Here is a 22,629-nt window from a genome sequence, read left to right on the forward strand (position 1 = left end):
TTCAAAACACATAATTATAGATATGACACTGAGGTATTTCTGACTATCAAGATATATGTATGTACTTTGAACATTTATTGGTATTTTTTACATTCAATATGCTACCTCGTTCTTTTCATATGGAGCGTATTACATATAAACGGCTATGGCCATCCTACATATTAATATTACAGTGCTTACTACTAGTATATCTATTGTCTATATCGATATTTTCTATCGCAAAATCCAAAATGAGCCAAGATTTGTTGAATTTAAACTATAATTTTCAGTAAATCATGTATCTGCTGATTACAACATTTTTAACAGTTTCGTCAAAATATTCCAACACAACATCAAGACATCTTAATTCATATACCAAGATGTCTTATTCTAGTTATTGCATTCTTGGAAACAGGGTTTGTTTTAACAAAAGTTCATCTTTTTTGGTTTTCATTTGTTTTGTAAAATTATACAGCGGAAAAAAACTATTTCAAAACTGCATTGATTGCTACCAAACTCTAAATTACATGATTTTTGTGTATGTACTTTACATAAAGCGTGTATTTGTGGAATTTTTACTATAAAAAAATGAGCTTTCTAAATGTATTTTTATTTCTTAAAGGCTGTCTGATATTTCAAAAAATTAAAAGTACGATAACTTAAAAAAAAAAAAATGCGAGCAATAAGAAATATGAACAAAATGTTAAACTTTCAAAAATATGAAAAATAAAGACTTTTTGAACTTGCACAAACGATGCCAATAAATTGATAGTCTTTATGTCCTTTGCTGTATTTAATCACGCACATGACATTATTTATAAATGATTAAAATCCAAAAGTAATTCGCCCAATTACATTCAATAATTCAGTTTAATCGATTTTGATAACTAAATTTGGTCGTCCGTTGTCTTATCACACACGTTATTTCAGCTCCATATATAGGAAGGTATTGAGTACATTTTCTTTTATTTTCAACCCTAGATAAATCAAGTGAGAATAGTTTGAAATTAGTTATGATAAAAACAAAAACGTGTTGAATGCTACCCATATCTGCATTAAATTGAACTAAGCTGTTGATGCCCAAGCAGAAAAAACTCACGGTCGGTTGGTATCATGGAGGGTATTATTAAATGCTACCCAATTTTACATCTTATTTGGTTATACATTTGAAAAATTCCAAAAGCGTCTGCATATGGAGTGAATATCTCTCCTAGTTAATAAAATATTCCAGAGCTTCGGTTTACTATCGACAAACGGTTTGATATTGAATCAAGGGTTTCAAGAAGTATAAGTAATAGTTATTGACCAAGCAAGTCGGTATATTGGATTTAATCTGCACGGCTTGGGTGACCCTGATTAACCCGAACGACGTTTTTTTTTTTTTTTTTGAAACTACAATGTTTGTACAAAGTGTTTTATTAATCAACTTTTTTGTAACTTCAAGTCAGATGGCGGATTTGGGGGAGTGGTTGTTTTTTTTTTTTTTTTAGGGGGGGGGGGGGGGGGGGCGAATAGGTTTTTCATACTTGAATTGGACAACGTAACTTTTTTAGTCTCGCTACAATTGTTGATATTTTTTAATTCTATAGAATGCATGTAACACCCCTTTCAGAATCCAGGAAACGCCCCCAAAGGTAAAAATAGATTTGAACTGTGCAATATATCTGAGGTAGTTAATGCACACCTCAGCTGTGCATTATTCAGATTATAGCACAGTAAGAACAAAGAGATTTTACCCATGTCATGTGTTAAATTTGATATCATGCCTTCGAAAGTTTTACGGACGCGATCACGAGTTTGTAGGCAACTATGAGATATATATGTATCACAGATGACAACAGATGAGACTTTCACTTATCACCACATTTGTATTTACCACAAGCAACATAACTGATATCACAAGGGAATCAGGATCTGCCAACTCTTCTGGAGCACCCGACATCAGTCCCAGTTGTTGGTGAAGTTTGTGTTGTTTTTTGTTTTTTGTGTATCGTTTGTGGTCTTGTATGTCTTTTGGCGTTTTTGGATTTGTTGAATGGCGTTTTTTAGTTTCCCTTCAACCATGAGATTAGAATGTCAAATCGCCCTATCAACACTCAATTATAGGGGGGCAAGGGGGGTCCCAATAACAGCATAACAGCAAATTGATTTGGCTTATAACAGATAACAAGGAATTAAAATGGACAAAAACAGATAACAGTAAATGAAATATTAAAATAAGTCAGGTCCTGGACTGATTGAAAGATTATGTCTCCATCATATGAAAATCAAGCACAATCCCTTCCGTTGCTGAATTTTTTCATTAATTGTAACTCATAACAATACAGAAACAGGTCCGCAATAAGTGGTGCACAGTTAGTCCCCATTGGAATTCTGATAGCTTGACAATATACGGAAACTCCATAGCAGACAAAAATGATATCTAGTCATGGACAATTTAAGGGCAGTTATGGTATCAAAGTAGGTCCAATTAATATTGACATAGTTCTTTTGTTTGTTATTACTAAAAAATGACCTGAAAGAGTTTGAATATATATATTTGCATTCTGAATTTTTTTTAAATGCACGTTCAATGCATGAGGTGTGTGATTTTTTTCTTAATAAGACTAGGAGGCACAGTGGTATATAGGGTAGAAAAATCAAAAGCGCAAATTATAAGCATGCAATTTATCAAGTACTTCAAAATAAATTTGACACTCCAATTATTCCACTATTTTCAAAGGCCTTATTTGAACAACTTATTATTACGTTTTTGAGTGTACCAAGTGTACTAGTAAGTAGAATACATAGTTTAGTAGTGGAACAATGGCTTAAAGACGAAATAGATCTTTGTTTGTAATGAGTTATGTGCAGCTTCGGAACCCAGTACATGGTTTGAACTTATTTGGTTCTGCTTTGAAAGAATCACAGATCTGAGTCTGTGTACTTTATTATATAAAATGTTAACTGGTAGTAAGGACATACATGTAGTTCTTAATTGAGATCCTCATCAGATATCCCTGGCCATATATTTTCCTTTTTGTCATATTAAGAAATGCTGGAATTTAATATGTACGTACAGGAAACAAGGAATATTATCCCCATACAAAAAAAAAAAAAAAAAAAATTCTAAATACATAGATATAGGAAAATGTGGTAGGAGTGCCAATGAGACAACTCTCCATCCAAGTAACAATTTATAAAAGTAAACCATTGTAGGTAAAAAAAACAGCCTCAAACACGGAGCCTTGGCTCACACCGAACATCAAGCTACATGTCCATAAAAAAATGGATTTTATTACAAAGGATAATCATAAGATATACTGTACTTGTCCTGGACCTCACTGATATTAATATGTTTATGTGTTGATCTGTGATGGGTATATATTAATGAAATCCTTCACCCGGCGAATACGGGACCACCATATTACTAGTGGTAGACCCCAATGTCCAATAATCTTCAATTTCTACCGAATATGGGCTGTCGAAAAAAAATGATTACATTCCAATTTTCAATAACAGTTAACAGCAAATATATTATCACAATAACAGATAACCAAAAACCTAAAAGTCCAATAACAGCTAACAATGAATAAGACAATAACAGCTAACAGCAAATATATTTTCAGAATAACAGATAACAAAGAATTAAATTGCCCCATAACAGCATAACAGTTAAACCCCTTGCCCCCCCTCAATTATGTTTTTCTTTTTTATATCAATCGTACTGCCGATTAAGAACGATAACATACCTGAAGACTCCAATATCTAATTAGTTGATATGATAGTATTGAGTTATTTTCATTACGACAATTAGACAAGTAAGCGGTTTTGGAACTGATCAACGGTCGAAAGGCGTTAAATAATGACCACAAACACACGTCTGATCAGCTTCAAAAATATAATAAGACAGTAGATAGATTTTATTTACATTAATAAGAATCAACGGCGAATAGCAAACATGAACAAAGAAAGGCCAAAATCACATTACTTACGTCAATTAAATACATTAAGAATAATATATCAGTATTATAAGATAATCCAACTCTTAACAAATGTTCATGAACTTGGGAGTTAAAACTGATCTGGTTTTAAACTTACATTTTATAGATCTTTATACAACCCTGGCTATACAGTCACACTTAAAACAAAAATTTTAATGGCAATCAGTTGGAGAACAAATACAAAAGCAACTTCATAACTATTTTATTGATGCCGGTAATAAACGCCCTAAGAAAACACCGTAATTTCGAAAAACAATTAGTGTATATTTTTCAAGACACCTTTATGATTATGGAAGATTATGATTATACACTTTATACCTGCAATTGTTTAGTTGCTATTATAAACCTTTAAGAAAACCGCAGTTAATATAGATATGAAGATGTAGTATAAGAGCCAATGAGACATTTCAGGCTCCATAAAAGTCACAAATTAATGTTCAGAAATTTTTACAATACATTATAGGTCAACGTCATCCCGATTTATTATAATTATCTATCTCGTTATCTGATAAATACTCTTGACTTCTCCAAGTGATCACATTAATAGGTCTTTCCATTTTTTCGTTGAAAAACCTGTTGATTTTGTTTTGATTATTTTTCTCAAGATGTCGCTAAGATATTTGATATTTGAAATCAAAGTTTATACGCTTTTGAAACTGAATGTTTTTCCTTGTAAGAGTTGTCTTCCCAAACACTGTTTTTCTTGTTATTACCATAGAAGAAATCAACAAATACGATCTAAATTGCTGTGCTATCCTCTGGTTGTGTTGTTTAATTGTCACCGAAGCGCTAAAGGGATTCCATATGAAAGTTATTTCCCCTTCAGAATTTGATACAACTGAAAAATTTGTAACTGCAAAACCTCAGCGAAAGAAATGCATTTTAAAAGTTGGTAGACATATGAGCTTGAAAAGGTCTGCAGGAAGTTACAATTTTTAAAACCGGAAACAGCTATTTATTTCCTGAACCTATTTCATTTAAAAGTACCTAGAATCATATATTTTATCAATCAATGTCAAGAAATCTATCAGATGGTACTGAAAGTGAAAATTCTTAACTCGGAAGTTGCAATTTATCTCCCTTATTTCAAGCAAGGATACATTTAAACCTAACCCGAATTATTCAGTCGTTATATTCCGCTGCTCTTCAAAATACTTCCTTATCGGAGCACTGGCTGACACATTCATGTTCACTGATTTGACTCTAATTTTCATATTCGACTTAATTATAACGTTTATCCAAATAAGAAAAGTCTTAAATAAACAATTTACATTGCATACACATCGAAATTATGTATTGATAGCATTTCGTGTGTATTTTAGTATAGACGTCTTCTAATATTCCACTTTCGAGTTTGCTCTTCATCGGAAAAAAACTTGTCAATTATGCGCGCCTTTATGACGTCATTTACCAGATAGAAGGGATCGTCGGTTTCCCTGCATTATTAAAGTTCATCGGGCGTCTTAGTGATCGTTATTGTGTAGGATAAACTAGAATAATATTTGTTCTGTAGATATTTTATCACAATTCCCTAATGACAGCAATGCTGATTGTCAATTATGAGAATTCAATTTGCCGATTAATTCTTGTAATATAGCATCATACTTTTACAACCACTCGCTCAACATGGGAAAGGAAGTGACGACGCCCCTTAACGCCTGAATGATGTTAATTAAAACCGAAGTTTTTGACGGAAATGCATCGAACTTGAAAGTTGTCTGTTAACCATCAAGGTGACCTTCCGTAACTGCCGACGATTGGATAACCCGTTGTAAACATTTACTTAGATATATATAGATATAGATATAAATCAACATCGGACTCGGACTCGTGCAAAAAGAGATATACATATAAATATAGATATAAATAGAAAGAGAACTCGTGCTAATGGATTTTTCTACGTCTGTTTAATTCACATTATAGGTTTAAAAAAATATGTTGAACATCAATTTCACCAGTATAAGATTTTTTTTTAATCAAACAGACCTAGAAAAATCCATTAGCACGAGTTTCCTTTCTATTTACATCTATATTTATATGTATATCTCTTATAATACTATCTCAGAGGTCTTCATAGGTCTCAGAGGTCTTCATAGGTCAACTCAAAAGTTAATTAGATCGGGTGAAGACTATAATACACACACAATGAAGCTACATTTATTGAGCTGATGCCTCGTAAATTGTTTATTTCAGACTTTTAATAATTTGTATAAATATTTTTCATGGTTATTAATCAAATATAAGAATTTGAGTCATATCGGTGAACATGAATTTGACATGTAGTGCCCTTTAACAGTTTACGAAAGTAACAGATGACAGAAAATAAATCTTTCACACCATGCTAACATCATGTTCATCTTTCTCATCATGCTATCATCAATAATTCAATTCTATGGATTGCTCACATTATTACCTTACACGCTGAAAATCAATACGTGTGCAATTAGCCAATTGTTTATTAACATGAATATACCATAGAGAAAATATTCTCACCTTTGTTGATCAATGCACATTAATTTATGCCAATGTATTACGTAGTCTTCGCAGTTTTAACACATTTCAGTATTCTGAAGAATTGACATAATACGTTATAGCTTTGAAAGTACGGAGCTAGTATGTTACATAGGAAAGAACAAGTTTTATCTTGAAAATAGATATGCGATGTCTTTTGTTGGGAGCATGGTTGTCATATTTTTTTAAATCCCTAAATTTGACGGCTGCGATAGTCTTACCATGCACACGCACTTGTCTCTTAACAAATATGCATTATTCGTTTATCAACTTGTATTTTGGTATGTAGAGTATTTTTCAGAGACAAATGAGTTGAAATGACTATGAAGTTTACACAAAAATAAAATATATGCAATAACAGCTTAACAATTCAATCAATTCTTTATTTACACTCAGACACAAAATATGTGTTACATGAGGACAAATTACAAATCAAATACAATAAATGACAGAATAGACAGGTAACTATTAACAAAAGTGTAATTTCTAAAGATAATAAAACTTGTAAGATACATGCATCTCTCTAAATGAAGGTAGATAGTTTCTTAATAAATATAGCTAGATTATACAACAACTGACAGTGACACAATGACAGCATATTTTGCATTTTCAGTACAGATGGGTATGTTGTATAATATTTCGGTATATATTTCTTCCGAAGTTCAGTAATAGAACTATTATTACATGCATATAAATAATGATATTCATCACCAGTACATGATTCATTACATAAGGTACATATGCGATCTGTTCTAGCGATGTTGTACCATCTGCCAGTTTCCATAGGAATTTTTAGGTTACATGTTCTCAGTTTTGAAATCCAGATTCTTTTATCCTCTGGAAGACGTAATAGATAATTTTCCAACCCAAACTGAGATTTAAATAACTTATAATATTCGCCACGAGACGAGTTATCAATATTACTGGACCACTTTTGAATAAACTGATCTTGAAGAATCTGTTTTATAACGGGTTTGAAAGTTGAATAATCAATGTATTGGTTGAAAAACATATAACCTAATCCTGAGTTGTCAAATATAGATTTTACAAATGACACCCATTTAAATTCACAAATACCATCAGCATGTGATTTGAAAATAAGCTTATACATAGAACTACTAAGTTTGTTTTCATTTTTAGCCATTCTACTCCAAAACGATAACATTCTTAATTTTACTTTAATTTCTAGTGGAAACCTTCCTAATTCTCCATATACCATAACATTTGGAGTACTTGATCTCACATTTAAAATTCTCTTGCAAAATTGTAGATGAACTTTTTCAATTATATCAATGTTTTCAAATCCCCATATTTCTGATCCATACAATAAAATAGGTTCGACAAGATAATCAAACAATTTAAGTTGTAGGTCAATAGGTAAATGTAAATTTCTAATCTTTGTATAAACAGCAAAAAGTGCTTTTTGCGACTGTTCTACAAGCTTTTTCTTTGCACAAACAAATGACCCATTATAATTAATCAAAAGACCAAGATATGTATAGCTATCTACAATTTCAAGAGATGTACCATCAAGTTTAAAATCAAAATCCATTTTCGATTTTCTTTTGCTAAAAACCATCACTTTAGTTTTACCAATATTCACACTAAGTTTCCACATTTTACAATAGTTTTCAAAAACTTTGAGAGCATTTTGCATTTCATCATAATTATCAGCAAAAATAAGAGTGTCATCTGCATACAACAAAACAAAATTTTTTAAAAATACATGTAATTCATTATAACATTTTTCTTTAATTAATTCTAGAGGTAAAACATGAAGTTCTCTAAAGTAATCTTCTAAGTCATTTAAGAATATAGAAAACAAAAAAGGGGAAAGATTTTCACCCTGACGAACTCCAATCATACAAGGGAAGAAATCTGATTTCGTATTGTTGTACTGAACACATGATTTGATATTAGTATACATATTATATATAACTTGGAAACATTTTCCTTTTATCTGGCTTTTTTGTAATTTAAACCAAAGTCCAGTTCTCCAAATGGTAACAAATATAAAATAACGGTTTTTAGAACTGGGGAGAATGGCAATGATAGCTATACTAGCATACATGTAACCCACTAAAGACGCAAACCCACTATGTGTGTTTAACGGAAACACGGAGATGATCTATGAAAAATCTGGTAATAAAAATTGCTACATATATTTTGACACTTTCTGTTTTTTACCGGCAAATATTTTTGTATACATTTCTATCAATTTAATTATTTCTTTCAAATTGCAACGTTACTTGCATACATTCACACACAGAGTAGTATTAAAGTGGAAACTGAAATCGGTCTTGCAAGTGATGACTTGAAAATGTTAAAAAAAAAAAAAAGTATTTTGTTCATTTTAATCAAAATTGATCGTGAAAGATTGCCATGCAGCGTTAAGCATTTTGGGAAGTATCATATATTGTAAAAAAGCTCCAAAAAACCATTACCTTGACCTACAGAGTTTTTTTATTTCTGATTTTTAACTTTACGTCATATATAACTTTGATATTAAATAGCTATCAACCTTTTGTTGCATTTCTAGAGAGTTTAGAAAAATACAAATATATAGAAAAGTCACTGACCTGCATGTCAGGATTTTTAACTAGTTTTAAGCAGCTGTATACCCTAATTCAGCTGTTTAAAAGTACTCAGTCTGGATATTCTTTAATCAGATCATTTTACGTTCGCACCAAACAAGCTTTCGACCAAAATAAAATATATTCTAAAATAAGTTTTACATCTTCCAACAAAAAATGGGCCTCCCGAACATACGCCTTTTTCTACATTGACCTTAGTAAAGTTTTGAATAGTTGACTTCTATGGTTATTCTCTGTTGAACGCTTTTACTTGTCTGCCGACGATGAGCTCAAGGTCAGTCTCAATGAATACCATTGTGTCATCTCAGATTAAGCCATCTTTTAAATACACCTAGTGTAGAGGGAATTTGATGTGCATGAGGGGGAAAAAACCACAAATGAAGATGAAAAAAGCTTGGACAACACAACTCTCAAACTGAAATCATAAGTTTTTTCACCAAGATTTCGCAGGGCATATTATCCTTTGTCAATTTAATGGAATTTGATGCGACTGTCATACAAGTGAGAGATTTAGCTAGCTAAAAAAAAAACAGGTTCAATCCACCATTTTCTACATAAGAAAACACCCGTACCAAGTCAGGAATATGACAGTTGTTATCCATTCGTTTAATGTGTTTGAGCTTTTGATTTTGACATTTTGAATTTCTCACCGAGTTCAGTATTTTGGTGATTTTACATTTTTTGTAGACATATTTTTGTTGCTGATTTTTTTGTTATTTTCTTGCTACAAAATCTTTGATTCAACAGGCCTATAATATCCTCGTGAAAATAGAACTATTCTTCATTTTGACATTATGAGTTGATATTTACTTGTTCCTATACAAAATTAAATGTAAAGGTAAATTGCCAAACTGAAGAAGATGCCCAAATATTAAGCGTATTTTCATACACAAGAAAGAAAGATCGATTGAGGTAACTGAAAAAACACGAAGGGAAAACTCACTAAGTTTACAGAATAACTAGAATATACACGAAAACGAAAGCAAAAACATGGGATTAGATACAGAGTGACCAATAAACTTCCTTAGTCAAAGAAAGAAGTGCAACATTAAAAATATATTAACAAACAGACGCTACACAGACAAGTTAAGATTGAGGACTATGAACAACACCAAATTAAACCGTTGGCTGAACGTAGGTGCCCAAAAGGGTAAGCAGTTCATGTACTAGCGTTTCGCGTCGTCTTCCTCTTTCCAAAAATACGATAGAAAATTTTTGAGAAGTATTTTCAATGATGCCATAAAAAATAAGAGAACATACAAGCTTAACACCAAAATAACATAACATTTAGAAAAAAAACAACCTTAACAATAACAGAACAGTAAACATACCTGTGAGGAAAATCTTCATGCAGCCGAATATCAGTATTTAGGGACAAAAAGTTTAATTATATTATTTGGAAGGAAATACCTTGGTTTTTTTTTTAGAATAACTAATCCCAACATTCCCAAACATGAAAAATATTGTAAACGAGTGATCGAACTACACTAATAGTTCAATATGCAACGGCCATTCTTGAATAAACTTGATGTTCTTTGGTAATTCGTTAAAAATTATCGTCAATATTTTAATTTGTTTCTTCTTTAGTTTCCCAGAATTGTGGTAATCAGCAATGCACAGAGAGACAGTTTTGTGGGAACACATCAACATTCCAACCGGTCTGTGTTGGTAAGTTTAAGACTCGAGGAGGATATATTCAGTCAAGTATATTGCCGGGTATTCTGTCAAAAATCATTACTTAACCATCGGAATTAACCTCGTCGTCAAAATCACAATCATCATCATCATTATACAAACAAAAATCCTAATGTTTTATTTGGGTGCATTATAGATTTGAAAATCTGCTGGTTATGTTTCCTTCTTTTCTGTCCAAATAAGAAGTTTTAATACAAGTTAAAGTTCTTCTGTTCCTATTCAAAGATTTGATTAAACTTGTATAGAGTAATACGTATAAATTTTGTCAAGAGACGTTTCAGATGTATGATGATAACATTAATCCAAATTTGCTCAATGGTAACTTACATAGCAGTATGTATGGAAGTCGACGACAGGTTACTACGCATGCTGTCGGTCATTTCGAACGTACACACTGTGACGTCGAACATACAGTGTCCCCTAATGTGGAACATTAATTTGACAGTTCGATACTTGTACAAAAAATTGTTTCTTGATGTAATTTTTTGCGAGGTCACATATATATATATCAGGAAAAGTGTGTTCCTTCAGTGATTTTACTTACTTGAAAACGAGAACACGGACCTCTGTTATAAAAAAAAATGGCACTTGAGTTAATAATGTAGGAAAATAATTTTTACCATTTTTTTAATATTAAATCTTATAAATATATACAGTAAAAAAAGGAATCTGATTTTTCTAAAACAATAGACAATTTATAAATATGAATTATTTCAAAATAAGCGTTTCTCAAATTAAAAACAAACTTCTGTAAAATTGATATTTTGATATATAAGTGTTTTTTTTTTTTTTTGTTGTTTTTTTTTAACAAGAAAGCACATGTATTTCTCTTTTTGAACACAAAAGTAATGTATTTCTGGCCAAAAGATAAATATGTTTCGGAAAAACGAATTTTAGGTTAAATATCCAAAGTGGCAAGTTCGCAAAGGGTTGAAATTGGATGTTATTTTTTATCAGGCCATGATACTACAAATTGTACATAGAAGTTATACAATGTATATTATATTACTTTATACAAAGTAACTTCAATTTGTTCAGTTGTTACAAGTCAGTATTGTTCAAATTTCGTTGTCGTTCAGATCTAATTTATCTCGAAATGTAGGATTATATAGCACATGAAGATATATTTTTTATAAGTTATAAACATATTTAAATTGATAAGGTAAAATATAGGTTGTTTACAAATTTTAGTGCTGACATGAATTATCATTGATATGGACATATATATATGAATTATCTGTTAATAAAACTTTGAATTTTTGAAATACTAAGGCTTTTCTACCTCGGGAATAGATTACCTTAGCCGTATTTGCCAAAACTTTTAGGAAATTTGGTCACCAATGCTCTTCAACTTCGTACTTGATTTTTAACTTTTTTGGATTCGAGCGTCACTGATGAGTCTTTTGTAGACGAAACGCGCGTTTGGCGTAAATACAAAATTTAATCCAAATGGGAGTCTGATAATATGATGAAATGATATTCCATTCCTTTTTTAATATAAATATGTCGCAGCAGATTATGCCAGTAGTTGTATTTGGTGACGATGTAAACAATAATGTGGCGATATAACTTATAACAACAGTAGCTAACAAACTTAAAAAACCATTGCAATGAGTCGTTGCCGATACTCTGAGGTGGAGGTTGTACTGAAAGATAACAGAACAGAATCTCAAAGATTCAGTGCTGAAGGGAACATATTTGCAACTGGTGTCTCCCGACATAGAAGTTTTTGCAATTTATAACGATCAGTTATTGCCGCTCTTATTCCAGATCATCTGACTCAATGATTTTTGTTCGTTTACCACTAATAATTATTTCCAATGTAATAGTATTCAGGAAAATCCGACAAGAATGTTGTGTTTTATTGATTAAATCAGCAGCAATTGTCGAATAAACTCATCATAGATACCAGGATCAAAATCATGTATACGCAAGACGCACTTTGAAGTTTCGTCTACAAAAGACTGATCACTGACGCCAGTTAAAATAGAATAGAATAGTATAGAATTCAAATATTTGAATAGCATTAGAAAGGATTTATTTGAACATCATGCGTATTTAGTGTTTTAGGGCTGTTTACATAAGGACATTCCTCATTTGTTTTTGTTTAAATCGATACCTTTTTTTTTAAATGCAATTAAACCAGACTTGTTTTAAAAAAAAAAGGCAACACGTAAATAAACTCATCATAGAAACCAGGGTTGAAATTTTGTATTTGCATCAGACGCGCTTTTCGTCCACACAAGACGCTCAAATAAAAAAAAAAATAGTTTAATTAAAATGGCCAAATACAGTCGAAGTTGAAGAGCATTGAGGACCAGTTATTCCTAAAAGTTTTGCCAAATACAGCTAACGTTATCTGTTCCTGAGTTAGAAAGCCTTATGCTGAGTTCACTCGCAATTTGAATTCGATACGCATTTAAAACTAATTCGAATTAGCCAATTCGAATCAATTCGAATTAAAAAAGAAGAGTGTGTGAAAGCGATTAGCGAATTCGATTATTAAATGATCGTGTGAACGAGGCATTAGAATTTCAAATAAGAAAGTTTTATAAACAGTTAATTTACAATAATGACCACATAATGATAACTCATGTCAACACAGAAGTGCTGACTACTGGGCTGGTGATACCCTCGGGGAATAAAAAGTGTGTTAATTTCTAGTTTGGACTTATCTTTAGTACACATTGTCAACTATTTTTCTTTATGTTTGTTTCGAAAATTCTGTGCTAAACAAAAACAGATTCCTACCAAAGAGAAAAATTCAAAATGTTAATGAATATGATTTTCTATCGAATGTAACAATATCAAAATTCAGACTAAATCAAATATGAAATATTTAGTTATCATATTGGATAATTGTTTATCTGGTGAACAGGTTGTTGATAATATATCAAAGAAGGCTAATCAGCGGATCATATTTTAATATAGATATAGTGGATGTTTGTTGCCATAATATAGAAAAAAACATTGTGTACTGCATTAATACAAAACCATCTTGATTATGCATGTGCTGGTTGGTAGGGGCCGCCTTGAAACGGAAAACGGACTACTGATGAAACTGAAAATTATTGTGCTATAAGAACCAACGTCTTTAAAATTAAATCTTGAAGGCATTGATGAAGTGATTCCCGCGTTTTACTGAGAGACCTATCTTCCTTGAAAGTTACCGTTTTTTTTTAGATACCACATTTCCTGTATATTTAAAAGCGTCCGGATTTGCAAAGCTCTGTGCCGATGACAGTACGTGTAACTCTTATGACACCATTATGTATTGAAACCATAATTTTGAAACTTCGCCTATTTTGAACTCCTGAAAAAGTCAGACAGAGAAATTATAATTGTTACCATATTGTTATAGTACAGCTATAAAGAAGGTTGAGTTTATTGTGTTGATATATATATATCTTTCCAGGTTGTAATGCTGCCTGTTACAACTGTACCGGATCTGGTCCAGAAAGGTGCATTATCTGTGCATCCAATTATTATATGTTCAACAAAATTTGCCGAAGTAAGTATAGGCCTGAATTGTTTATGCAAGCTTTCATTATTAAGTAATTTTGATACCCGATATCATGCACACACAAAAAAGCAGAATTTGCTTGACTAAATATATATTTCTATGTAATTCAGACTAAAACGCAGGTTAATTCATGAAATGATAGGTCTTAAAATACATATTGAAGTTTGGTGAACTGATATCGGGTCACGTACTACAGGATATGTTTAACATTTGAGACATTTACCGAAAGGAGTATGTCATATTGATTATGTCATATTTTAAATTTCTGTTGGTTTCACTTATGAGTACAATCAATAGTCTACTATCCAATTACTGATTTGTTTCTGTGATTACTCACTTTTATGATTCCTTGCCCGGCTTTCTCATTTTGGTTTATAGCTCTTTTTCCTTTTAAGAAGCTTTGGGTTTTCAAATAATTAGGCCTCACTGAAGAGCCATTGTTTGTCAAAATGCGCATTTGATGCAGCAAAATTGGTAGCGTTTTTGTTTTTAACAAATGTTGTTTTTCTTTGCCAATTATAGACTGTGGATCTTAACAGGGCAACATAGCCTCTGCCCAGGCAAAGCACATTAACTCGATAATGATGTACAGGCGTTTTTACCATATTGGAATGAAAAATAACTGATTTTTTTTAGCCTAACAAAAGGTTGAAATTAATAAAAAGATTTTTAAATAAGAAGTCGTCCAAAAAATCTCTAATAACAGGGTCAATTCAGGAATTAGTAATTAAACTATTGCATCATTTATCGATTATAGAGAAAAAAATATTTACTATTCAGAAACAAGTTTATATGGTTAAGAGTTTAAACAAATCACAAATTAAGATTTCATTGCATTTAATAGAAAAAGAGTACTTTGTGGCAAATAAACTTTTATAGAAAATCTACAGCCTTTAATACAGAGATTTTTGTTATAAAATTTGAAACATAGATTACTCACTTGCTTTTCTATGATGTGCTAGTGTTTATTTTTTACAGAAAGTTCTAAGCAACCTTTAAATTCCAAAATACCTCGTGCTGAGTCACTAAAGTCTAGCGCACCCTAAAAGGTGTACTTGATTTGGTCCATATTTTGATTTGTTTTAACCAATAGCTACATTAATAAACTCGTTTTAAGGAAATCAATGCTAGCACTGCATGCAATAATCTTATATATATATCAGTCATAAAATTGCCAAATATGAGGGTACAAGGATAAATGCTGTGGATTTTTTATAAAATCTCCATATGTTTAGCATTGAATCAACACAAGGGTACATAATCCTTAATCGAGTTATGACTCAGGTTAAACTACTGTTGCCTTGTCTATAATTTAAATAAATCATGCAAATAGATCAACTGAAAAAGTAATTCCCAAGAGCTTAACTGTACTGGAGCCCCATTTCAATCCCAACGTAACATAAGTTTGATCTTCGTTATGTGTTTTGCTACGTATAGATATAAACCAAACAAAAGATAACCGCTAGCAAACTGTTTTCCTTAATCAGCGGAATTTGAATGCATGATTCAGTGATACAGCAACACTATATGAAATGTGTCCAGTTGAATAGACCACTCCGTAATCTAGGCTATAGAAAATTATGCTTTTGGTAGTTGAGTGTTTCTTTGCCTTGTCGGCTTCATTCACAGTTTTTATTTATTAGTATTTCTTACTGCATGATAACATGTGGATGTAAGATCAGCTGTGTTTCGTTAGTAGTAAGTAAGGGTGGAATAACTACTATAACCTCATAGATTTTGTTTTAATGCTAATCGTTTAACATAACTTCTCTACGACAGACTTTCTTCTTCGGTTAGACAAGGGATATACCGGGGTTAATCAACACTTAACATATATTTCGAAGATAGATTTGCACAAACGCGTTCTTTCAATTTAGGAAACATCCCTGGTTAAACTTTAATTATCAATGAATTTATACTTTTACAGTTTGTGATGATTCGTGTGATGGTTGTACAGGAGCTGGACCAGAGAAATGTAAAAAATGCAAGATAGCATACTATAACGTGGGAGGAACTTGTAGACGTGAGTATTTGTACACATTGCTATTTTATTCAGTCCGCAAAAAGTGTGGGTTCAACAAACAGAACAGCAAAAGAAATGTTATGATAACTCAGAGCCTGTTTCAATTATCAAATCTTGCCTGGCAGATTAAAAAAAAAACTCCTGAAACAGGATTGTTATTACCTAATAATTCATGACAGGGACATATATACATGTATGTGTTTATATATATCTTTTCATGGTATAAATACGAACAATAGTGTTAAAAATATATAATAATTAATTTGGGTAAGAAATCCAACTCATAACAAGTATGAAAATAATGCCGTTAAACCTCAAGTATTGTAAGTGTTTGCAACGAACCAATTATCCAATATCTGATATGTTATACCTCAATCAATTTAATAGCTTGCCCAGACGATACATTTGGTCAGAACTGTGAAAATACGTGTCACTGCTTAAACGGACCCGACGACTGCGACAGAGAGACGGGAAAATGTGGTTCATGGCAATGTGAATGGGGATGGAAAGGTCCACCTGAATGCCAGACAGGTAAGTAAAAATACGGTGGAATGAGAACCTTTTGAATGTCAGTCTTATATATTTTCAGTTATATTTGTAAGGTTTATAGGGATGTTGGGTCCTCAATGCTCTTCAACTTTGTACTTGTTTGACTTTATATTTTTTTTTATCTGAGCGTCACTGATGAGTCTTATGTAGACGAAACGCGTGTCTGGCGTATTAAATTATAATCCTGGTAGCTTTGATAATTTTTTTACACCACCGGGTCGATGCCACTGTTAGTGGACGTTTCGTCCCCGAGGTTATCACCAGCCTAGTAGTCAGCACTTCGGTGTTGACATGAATATCAATTATATGGTCTTTTTCATATATATCCTGTTTACAAAACTACGAATTTTTCGAAAACTAAGGATTTTATTATCCCAGGCATAGATTACCTTAGCCGTATTTGGCACAACGTTTTGGAATTTTGGGTCCTCAATGCTCTTTACATTGTACTTGTTTGGCTTTATAATATATTTTGATCAGTGACTTGTTTGGCTTTATAACTATTTTGATCTGAGCGTCACTGATGAGTCTTATGTAGCGCGTCTGGCGTATTAAATTACAATTCTGGTACCTTTGAGAACTATTAGATGTGAAATATTCACCCCAATGATATCAAATTAAAAGTGTATGAATTGATATGAAGAAGACCTTCTGATCAAAAACTTAAGTTGGTGATACATAAATACATTACGTTATAAAGATTAAGTTAAAATCTTGTTGGAACTCATTCTGTGGTTCTGGAGAAATCCTTGGCGGACTGACGGACGGACGGACTGATGGACAGCCGATCAGTATATACCTCCACTTGGTTTAGAGGGGGTTTAAAAAGTGTACATAATTTACTCTGCAAATGGAATGTCATTTTTGAAAGTAGATTAGTTTTCATCTAATTCATACAAATCGCCTTATTGTAAGTTTTTCTTATAAATTAAGGAAAAGGTTTCGAGGTTAAAAGATTATTAGCAACATGATGAATGATGCAGAAACAGTGTTTGAATCAGTATCTATGTCGAAATGTGACATTATTATATTTTCAGTAATGTTACAGAAATGTGTTAAAAAAATTCGTAAGGGTTCCGCGGAACCCAGTGTCTCGCCTACTTTTGCTGTTAATCACAGGCTTAACAAAAATGAGGAAAAAAATTGTTCCTGTTGATACTATCTTTTGATTGTAAAAAGCTTCTGCCCAAGTTTGGTAAAAATCCAAGATAGTTTATGAATCTAATAAATGTTTTAAAAACTTTAACTGCAGACTGTATGTAATGTTAACTGGAAGAAGTCCATATATAAGTAAAATAAAGATACATAGGTACAAAATTTTCAAAAAATGTCCTTCTAGATGCTAGCTTTTGATCATAAACAAGCTTCTGTACAAGTTTGGTACACATCTAAAATGGTATAGGAAAGTTATTAAAATTCTAAAAACTTGTTGTTTCCTGGCAAAAAATCTAAGTCTAAAGTTATTTAAATTTCAAAAACTTTAACCACAGAGTGAATATTTGTGGACGCCGCCGACGGCGACGGAATGTAGGATCGCTATGTCTCGCTTTTTCGACTAAGGTCGAAGGCTCGACAAAAATGATAACATATCCTGGGTATCCACATCTATGTAAAGTATAGGTACACTGGTCATTCGGGTAAGTATCCACTATTCATAAAGATGACGGTCATTAATTTAAATCCGACATTAATGGTTAAGGTTTCTGGAAAATGATGTACTTTGTGTACATATTTTTGGGTTAGTCGTGTTTGATGAAATGTAAGTTTAAGTTTAGAAATTGATGTGTTTTTACTGAAATCGTCTGTCGATATGATTTTAAGCCCAATACATTTCGGCTTATCCCTTTTCAGCTTGCGAACCGAATTTCTTTGGTATAAATTGCAACAAAGAGTGTAATTGTCCAGACAATGACACGTGCAGTCCAATAAATGGACGATGTAATTCTGGAAATTGCCATCCTGAGTATGGTGGACCAGCTTGCCAGATACGTGAGTACATAGTTCTAATGTAGGATTTTATATGTTAAGGCGAATTCAATCGTACGATGCAATGAATCAAGTGTGCCTGCCGAAATCATGATATGCACTGCACTGTTAAATGTAACAACCCATGAAAATATGTTGAACTCGTCATATTCAAATCTTCATTGACCATGACGACTATTTTCATTAATTTGCATTTGTCAAAAGTCCGTTTTAACTGTCTGTTTTTAAAAAAAGTATTGTTATTTGGATTTCATTTAATCACATGAAAAAATTATTATAAAAAAAGTCACACGTCTTTCATCATTGTTGGCCGAAGTTTATTTAATGTTCATTGCTTCTTATCAATTATTGCTTAATGTTGACGTTATTTCTTATACTGTTTGGCACTTCGTATCCTTTTAGTAGTTTTAAACTCGTATTTATTATTATACTCATAACACCAATTTTGAATTATGTCTACCCTAAAATGTGATTTGTTTTTATTTTTCACCCATTCAACTATCAATACCATGACCTTAAGACATGATATGATTTCATTAATCACATAAAAAAATGATTATAAAAAAAGTCACACGTCTTTCATCATTGTCAGCCAAAGTTTATTTAATGTTTATTGCTTCTCATCACAGTGCGAAGATGTGAGTTTTTTTTAATATTTACGTCAACTTAAAATTTTTACTTATTAACTATTGGTTTTGATTGGCTGACTTATTACACGTCTAATATTCTTTTGGTTAAAATGAGAACATGTCCCGGACAAGAGAAGAGTTTAATATTGAATTTTAAAAAAATCAAAATACAGTATTGGTATCCGATACCGAATCGACAATTATTGCTTGATGTTGACGTTATTTCTTATACTGTGTGGCACTCCGTATCCTTTTAGTCGTGTTAAACTAGTATTTATTATTATACTCATAACACCAATTTTGAATTTTGTCTACCCAAAATCTGATTTGTTTTTATTTTGCACCCATTAAACTATCAATACTATGACCTTAAGACATATATATATATGTTGGACTTAAATGTCTTCATAATTCTACCTACTTTTTACCTTATAGATTTACCAAAGCTTGTAGAGCAACCAAAAATTACAAATAATAAATGCGGTAATCTGACATTGAGCTGGATTGGATGGGTGGAAGATGTCGACATTGGAAAAGGACCCATAGCTCAGTATCTGTAAGTTTTTTGCACTTGTAGGGAATTTGTGCTGTATTGGAAAAATGATACATAGCACCTTAAATGTTGCTTAATATTAATTGCAAGCAAAAATAATCACATATGCAAACTTCACAGACAAAAAAAATCCTTTCGACAAAAAAAGAAGAAAACCATATTACTTAGGTAAAATGAAGTAAAACCCATAACATCACCAACACATTTCCATTGTCCAGGAACTGTTAAGTTAGTCGGAAACATTAATAATAAAAAGGAAAACCAAACAATCAATTGCTACATAATTTAAGATAATGGATAGCCAAATGAATGTAGTTTATCCCTATACAAACAAAGAGCCAAACATCTGATTACACTAAGCATATCTTTAAAGCCTTAAACGGAAGAAAGCGTATGGTGACATGTATGTTTAAGTGTGTGGTTTTGGATGGCAGACATGTGTGGATATTTTTAAGGCAGAAGGCATCAATATAGCCGTGGTACTGTCAATTTAAACATAAATTTTGTAATTTGATGAAAATATTATTGTAAAAACATACTCAGGATAAATACAACCTGTCCCTTTGAAATATGTTTTTGTTCGTTTTGTAGATCTTTGATTTTTAAATACTTGCAATTAGATACTAGAATGTAATGATATGGCACGAGAACGTTACTGGCAGTTGTCATTTCCCCAGTTCCTTATATAAGTGGGGGCTGCTGACAAAAACAATTTCCATACAACTCGATTGTTGGCTCGTCCTATACCAAGGTCGCTGATGATTAAAAATCTAATTTCAAATTTTGGGAAATCAATTTTGAGTGATACTGAAAGAAGTTGGCAACCAATTTTGTCTAGAATCGAAGAACAAAAATTTACAGACGGATCAACAAAAGCCAAAAGTTTTAAATTTCAACACTGGTTTAGGACTAGGAAAATGATATATTTATTTTAATGTGATTCCCTAAAATAGTAAGTTTTCATCTTTTGTAGTGTTTGGCAGGAAAAGATGAACTCCTCTTCTGGCTGGACTTTAATCAGAAATATTTCTCATACTGATGCTACAACTCAGTATACTTTCAATCTTACAAACCTTGACCCTGAAGGAGAATACAGATACAGAATAGATGTTCGTGCACAGGATGGTGACAAACTGATGGAAGAGATATCTAAAGGATTTGTAACAGATTTCTATAGTGTTGAATGTTTCAGTGAGTATATTTGTCATTAAACTTTTATCAAAATTATAATTTTGCGTTCTTTGTCTTCAAATATATCTGCAATGGTATACAGTATCATGTTCCTTAATGTTAACCGTGTAGTTTATCGGCACAATATTAATAGTTGTTTTCCTTTTATTATCCCGTCTGTTGAGGTTGCTCACCTATTTTTTTCAATATAACAGAACTACATATAACTGCCATACAAGATAGGGGTTGAGCTAGCTATGAAACCAGGTTTTACCCGCTTTTGAAAATGCCTTTAACGATTTTTTTTAGTTGGTGTCTTTAGTTGATATAATCGTGCAGTTGGGTTGTCATTTTAAATTTACTTTCACTTTTGAATTTCATCTGGTATATTTTTAGATATTTCATGGCGAGTGACCTCGTCGAACGAGCTTAATACGGCGTTCAAACAGTGACGATTATGACTCCTGTTTAAGGTCTGACAGCGATAAGACTCGAAAAGTTAAGTCCGATAACTATCATCATTGATCTAGAATGTTCCAACATTAACAAAGTTGTAGTCTTTTGTTTCAAACTCCTACGGATCGTATATGGTCCGGAGAGATTGGTCAAGCACACTGACAGTTAGGTACGTCTCGTTATCTCATGATCCGGAGCAATTTGTAATTGCTTATTTATTTTCGATTGAGTAAGATTGAATCCAGATCCTGCCGAATGCGAACCGAACCGTCTTTGCCGAATCCGTTCCGAAATAGTTAGGTTTTTATGATACCTACGTCACAATCCCGACAGTTACAGGACATAATACGACTGAATCCAGACAAAGCCGTGTGCAATTGCAGTACAGCAGTCTGTGATAGGATTGAGTTACGACAGTACCTCATCATCCCCAATTTGGCGAGTTTTCTAACGGATATCGTCCGTCAGCGCCGGATCACTGTTTGGTCACTGTACTCTCTGTCGGAACACATTCGGTTGAATCTGTCGTACCAAATTTGATCGTTTTTTAATATGCGAAATACAAATCGGATTAGAATCGGATTGAGAACGGAATACAAATAATCGGGAAACATTCGGCTTGAAACGGCTGAATTGGACGCATCCCGAGAAACATCTGATTGTCGTGATTCAATAAATGTTTTTTGTCTTTTTATAATTAAAGTTCACGATTTACAGGATCTTGATCAGACTTTTGACCAATTTTAAATGGCATGGACCAAAGACGGCAGTAAAAATCGTGAACGTGTGACCCCAGCATAAAAGGACTCATAATGTGCACAGCAGCTTATCTTCGATATTTATATAAAGTAAATTTTTGGGCCAGTGTATTGATTTTTCAAGTTTCAATTGTATTCAAATTGAAATAATATTAACACGCCTGGCCAACATGGAGCTTAAAAACACCATTAAACTTGTAAAATGTGGCGATTACACATA

The 22,629-nt window shown here is 32.3% G+C and overlaps 1 protein-coding gene across 3 annotated transcripts in view; it reads left to right on the plus strand.

Moving 5' to 3' along the window:
- The window catches only part of LOC143064648 (receptor-type tyrosine-protein phosphatase kappa-like), a 48,983-nt gene that overhangs the window by 9,440 nt on the left and 16,914 nt on the right, over nucleotides 1-22,629 (plus strand). For all 3 annotated transcript variants that reach the window (XM_076237625.1, XM_076237626.1, XM_076237627.1), the window contains 7 exons: nucleotides 10,655-10,735; nucleotides 14,178-14,273; nucleotides 16,213-16,308; nucleotides 16,696-16,839; nucleotides 18,709-18,846; nucleotides 19,908-20,028; nucleotides 20,999-21,216. In XM_076237625.1, the coding sequence (XP_076093740.1) occupies nucleotides 10,655-10,735; nucleotides 14,178-14,273; nucleotides 16,213-16,308; nucleotides 16,696-16,839; nucleotides 18,709-18,846; nucleotides 19,908-20,028; nucleotides 20,999-21,216 (894 nt within the window). The remainder of the gene's footprint in view (nucleotides 1-10,654; nucleotides 10,736-14,177; nucleotides 14,274-16,212; nucleotides 16,309-16,695; nucleotides 16,840-18,708; nucleotides 18,847-19,907; nucleotides 20,029-20,998; nucleotides 21,217-22,629) is intronic.

The sequence above is a fragment of the Mytilus galloprovincialis genome, chromosome 2 (assembly GCF_965363235.1).
Source record: "Mytilus galloprovincialis chromosome 2, xbMytGall1.hap1.1, whole genome shotgun sequence".
Taxonomy (NCBI): domain Eukaryota; kingdom Metazoa; phylum Mollusca; class Bivalvia; order Mytilida; family Mytilidae; genus Mytilus; species Mytilus galloprovincialis.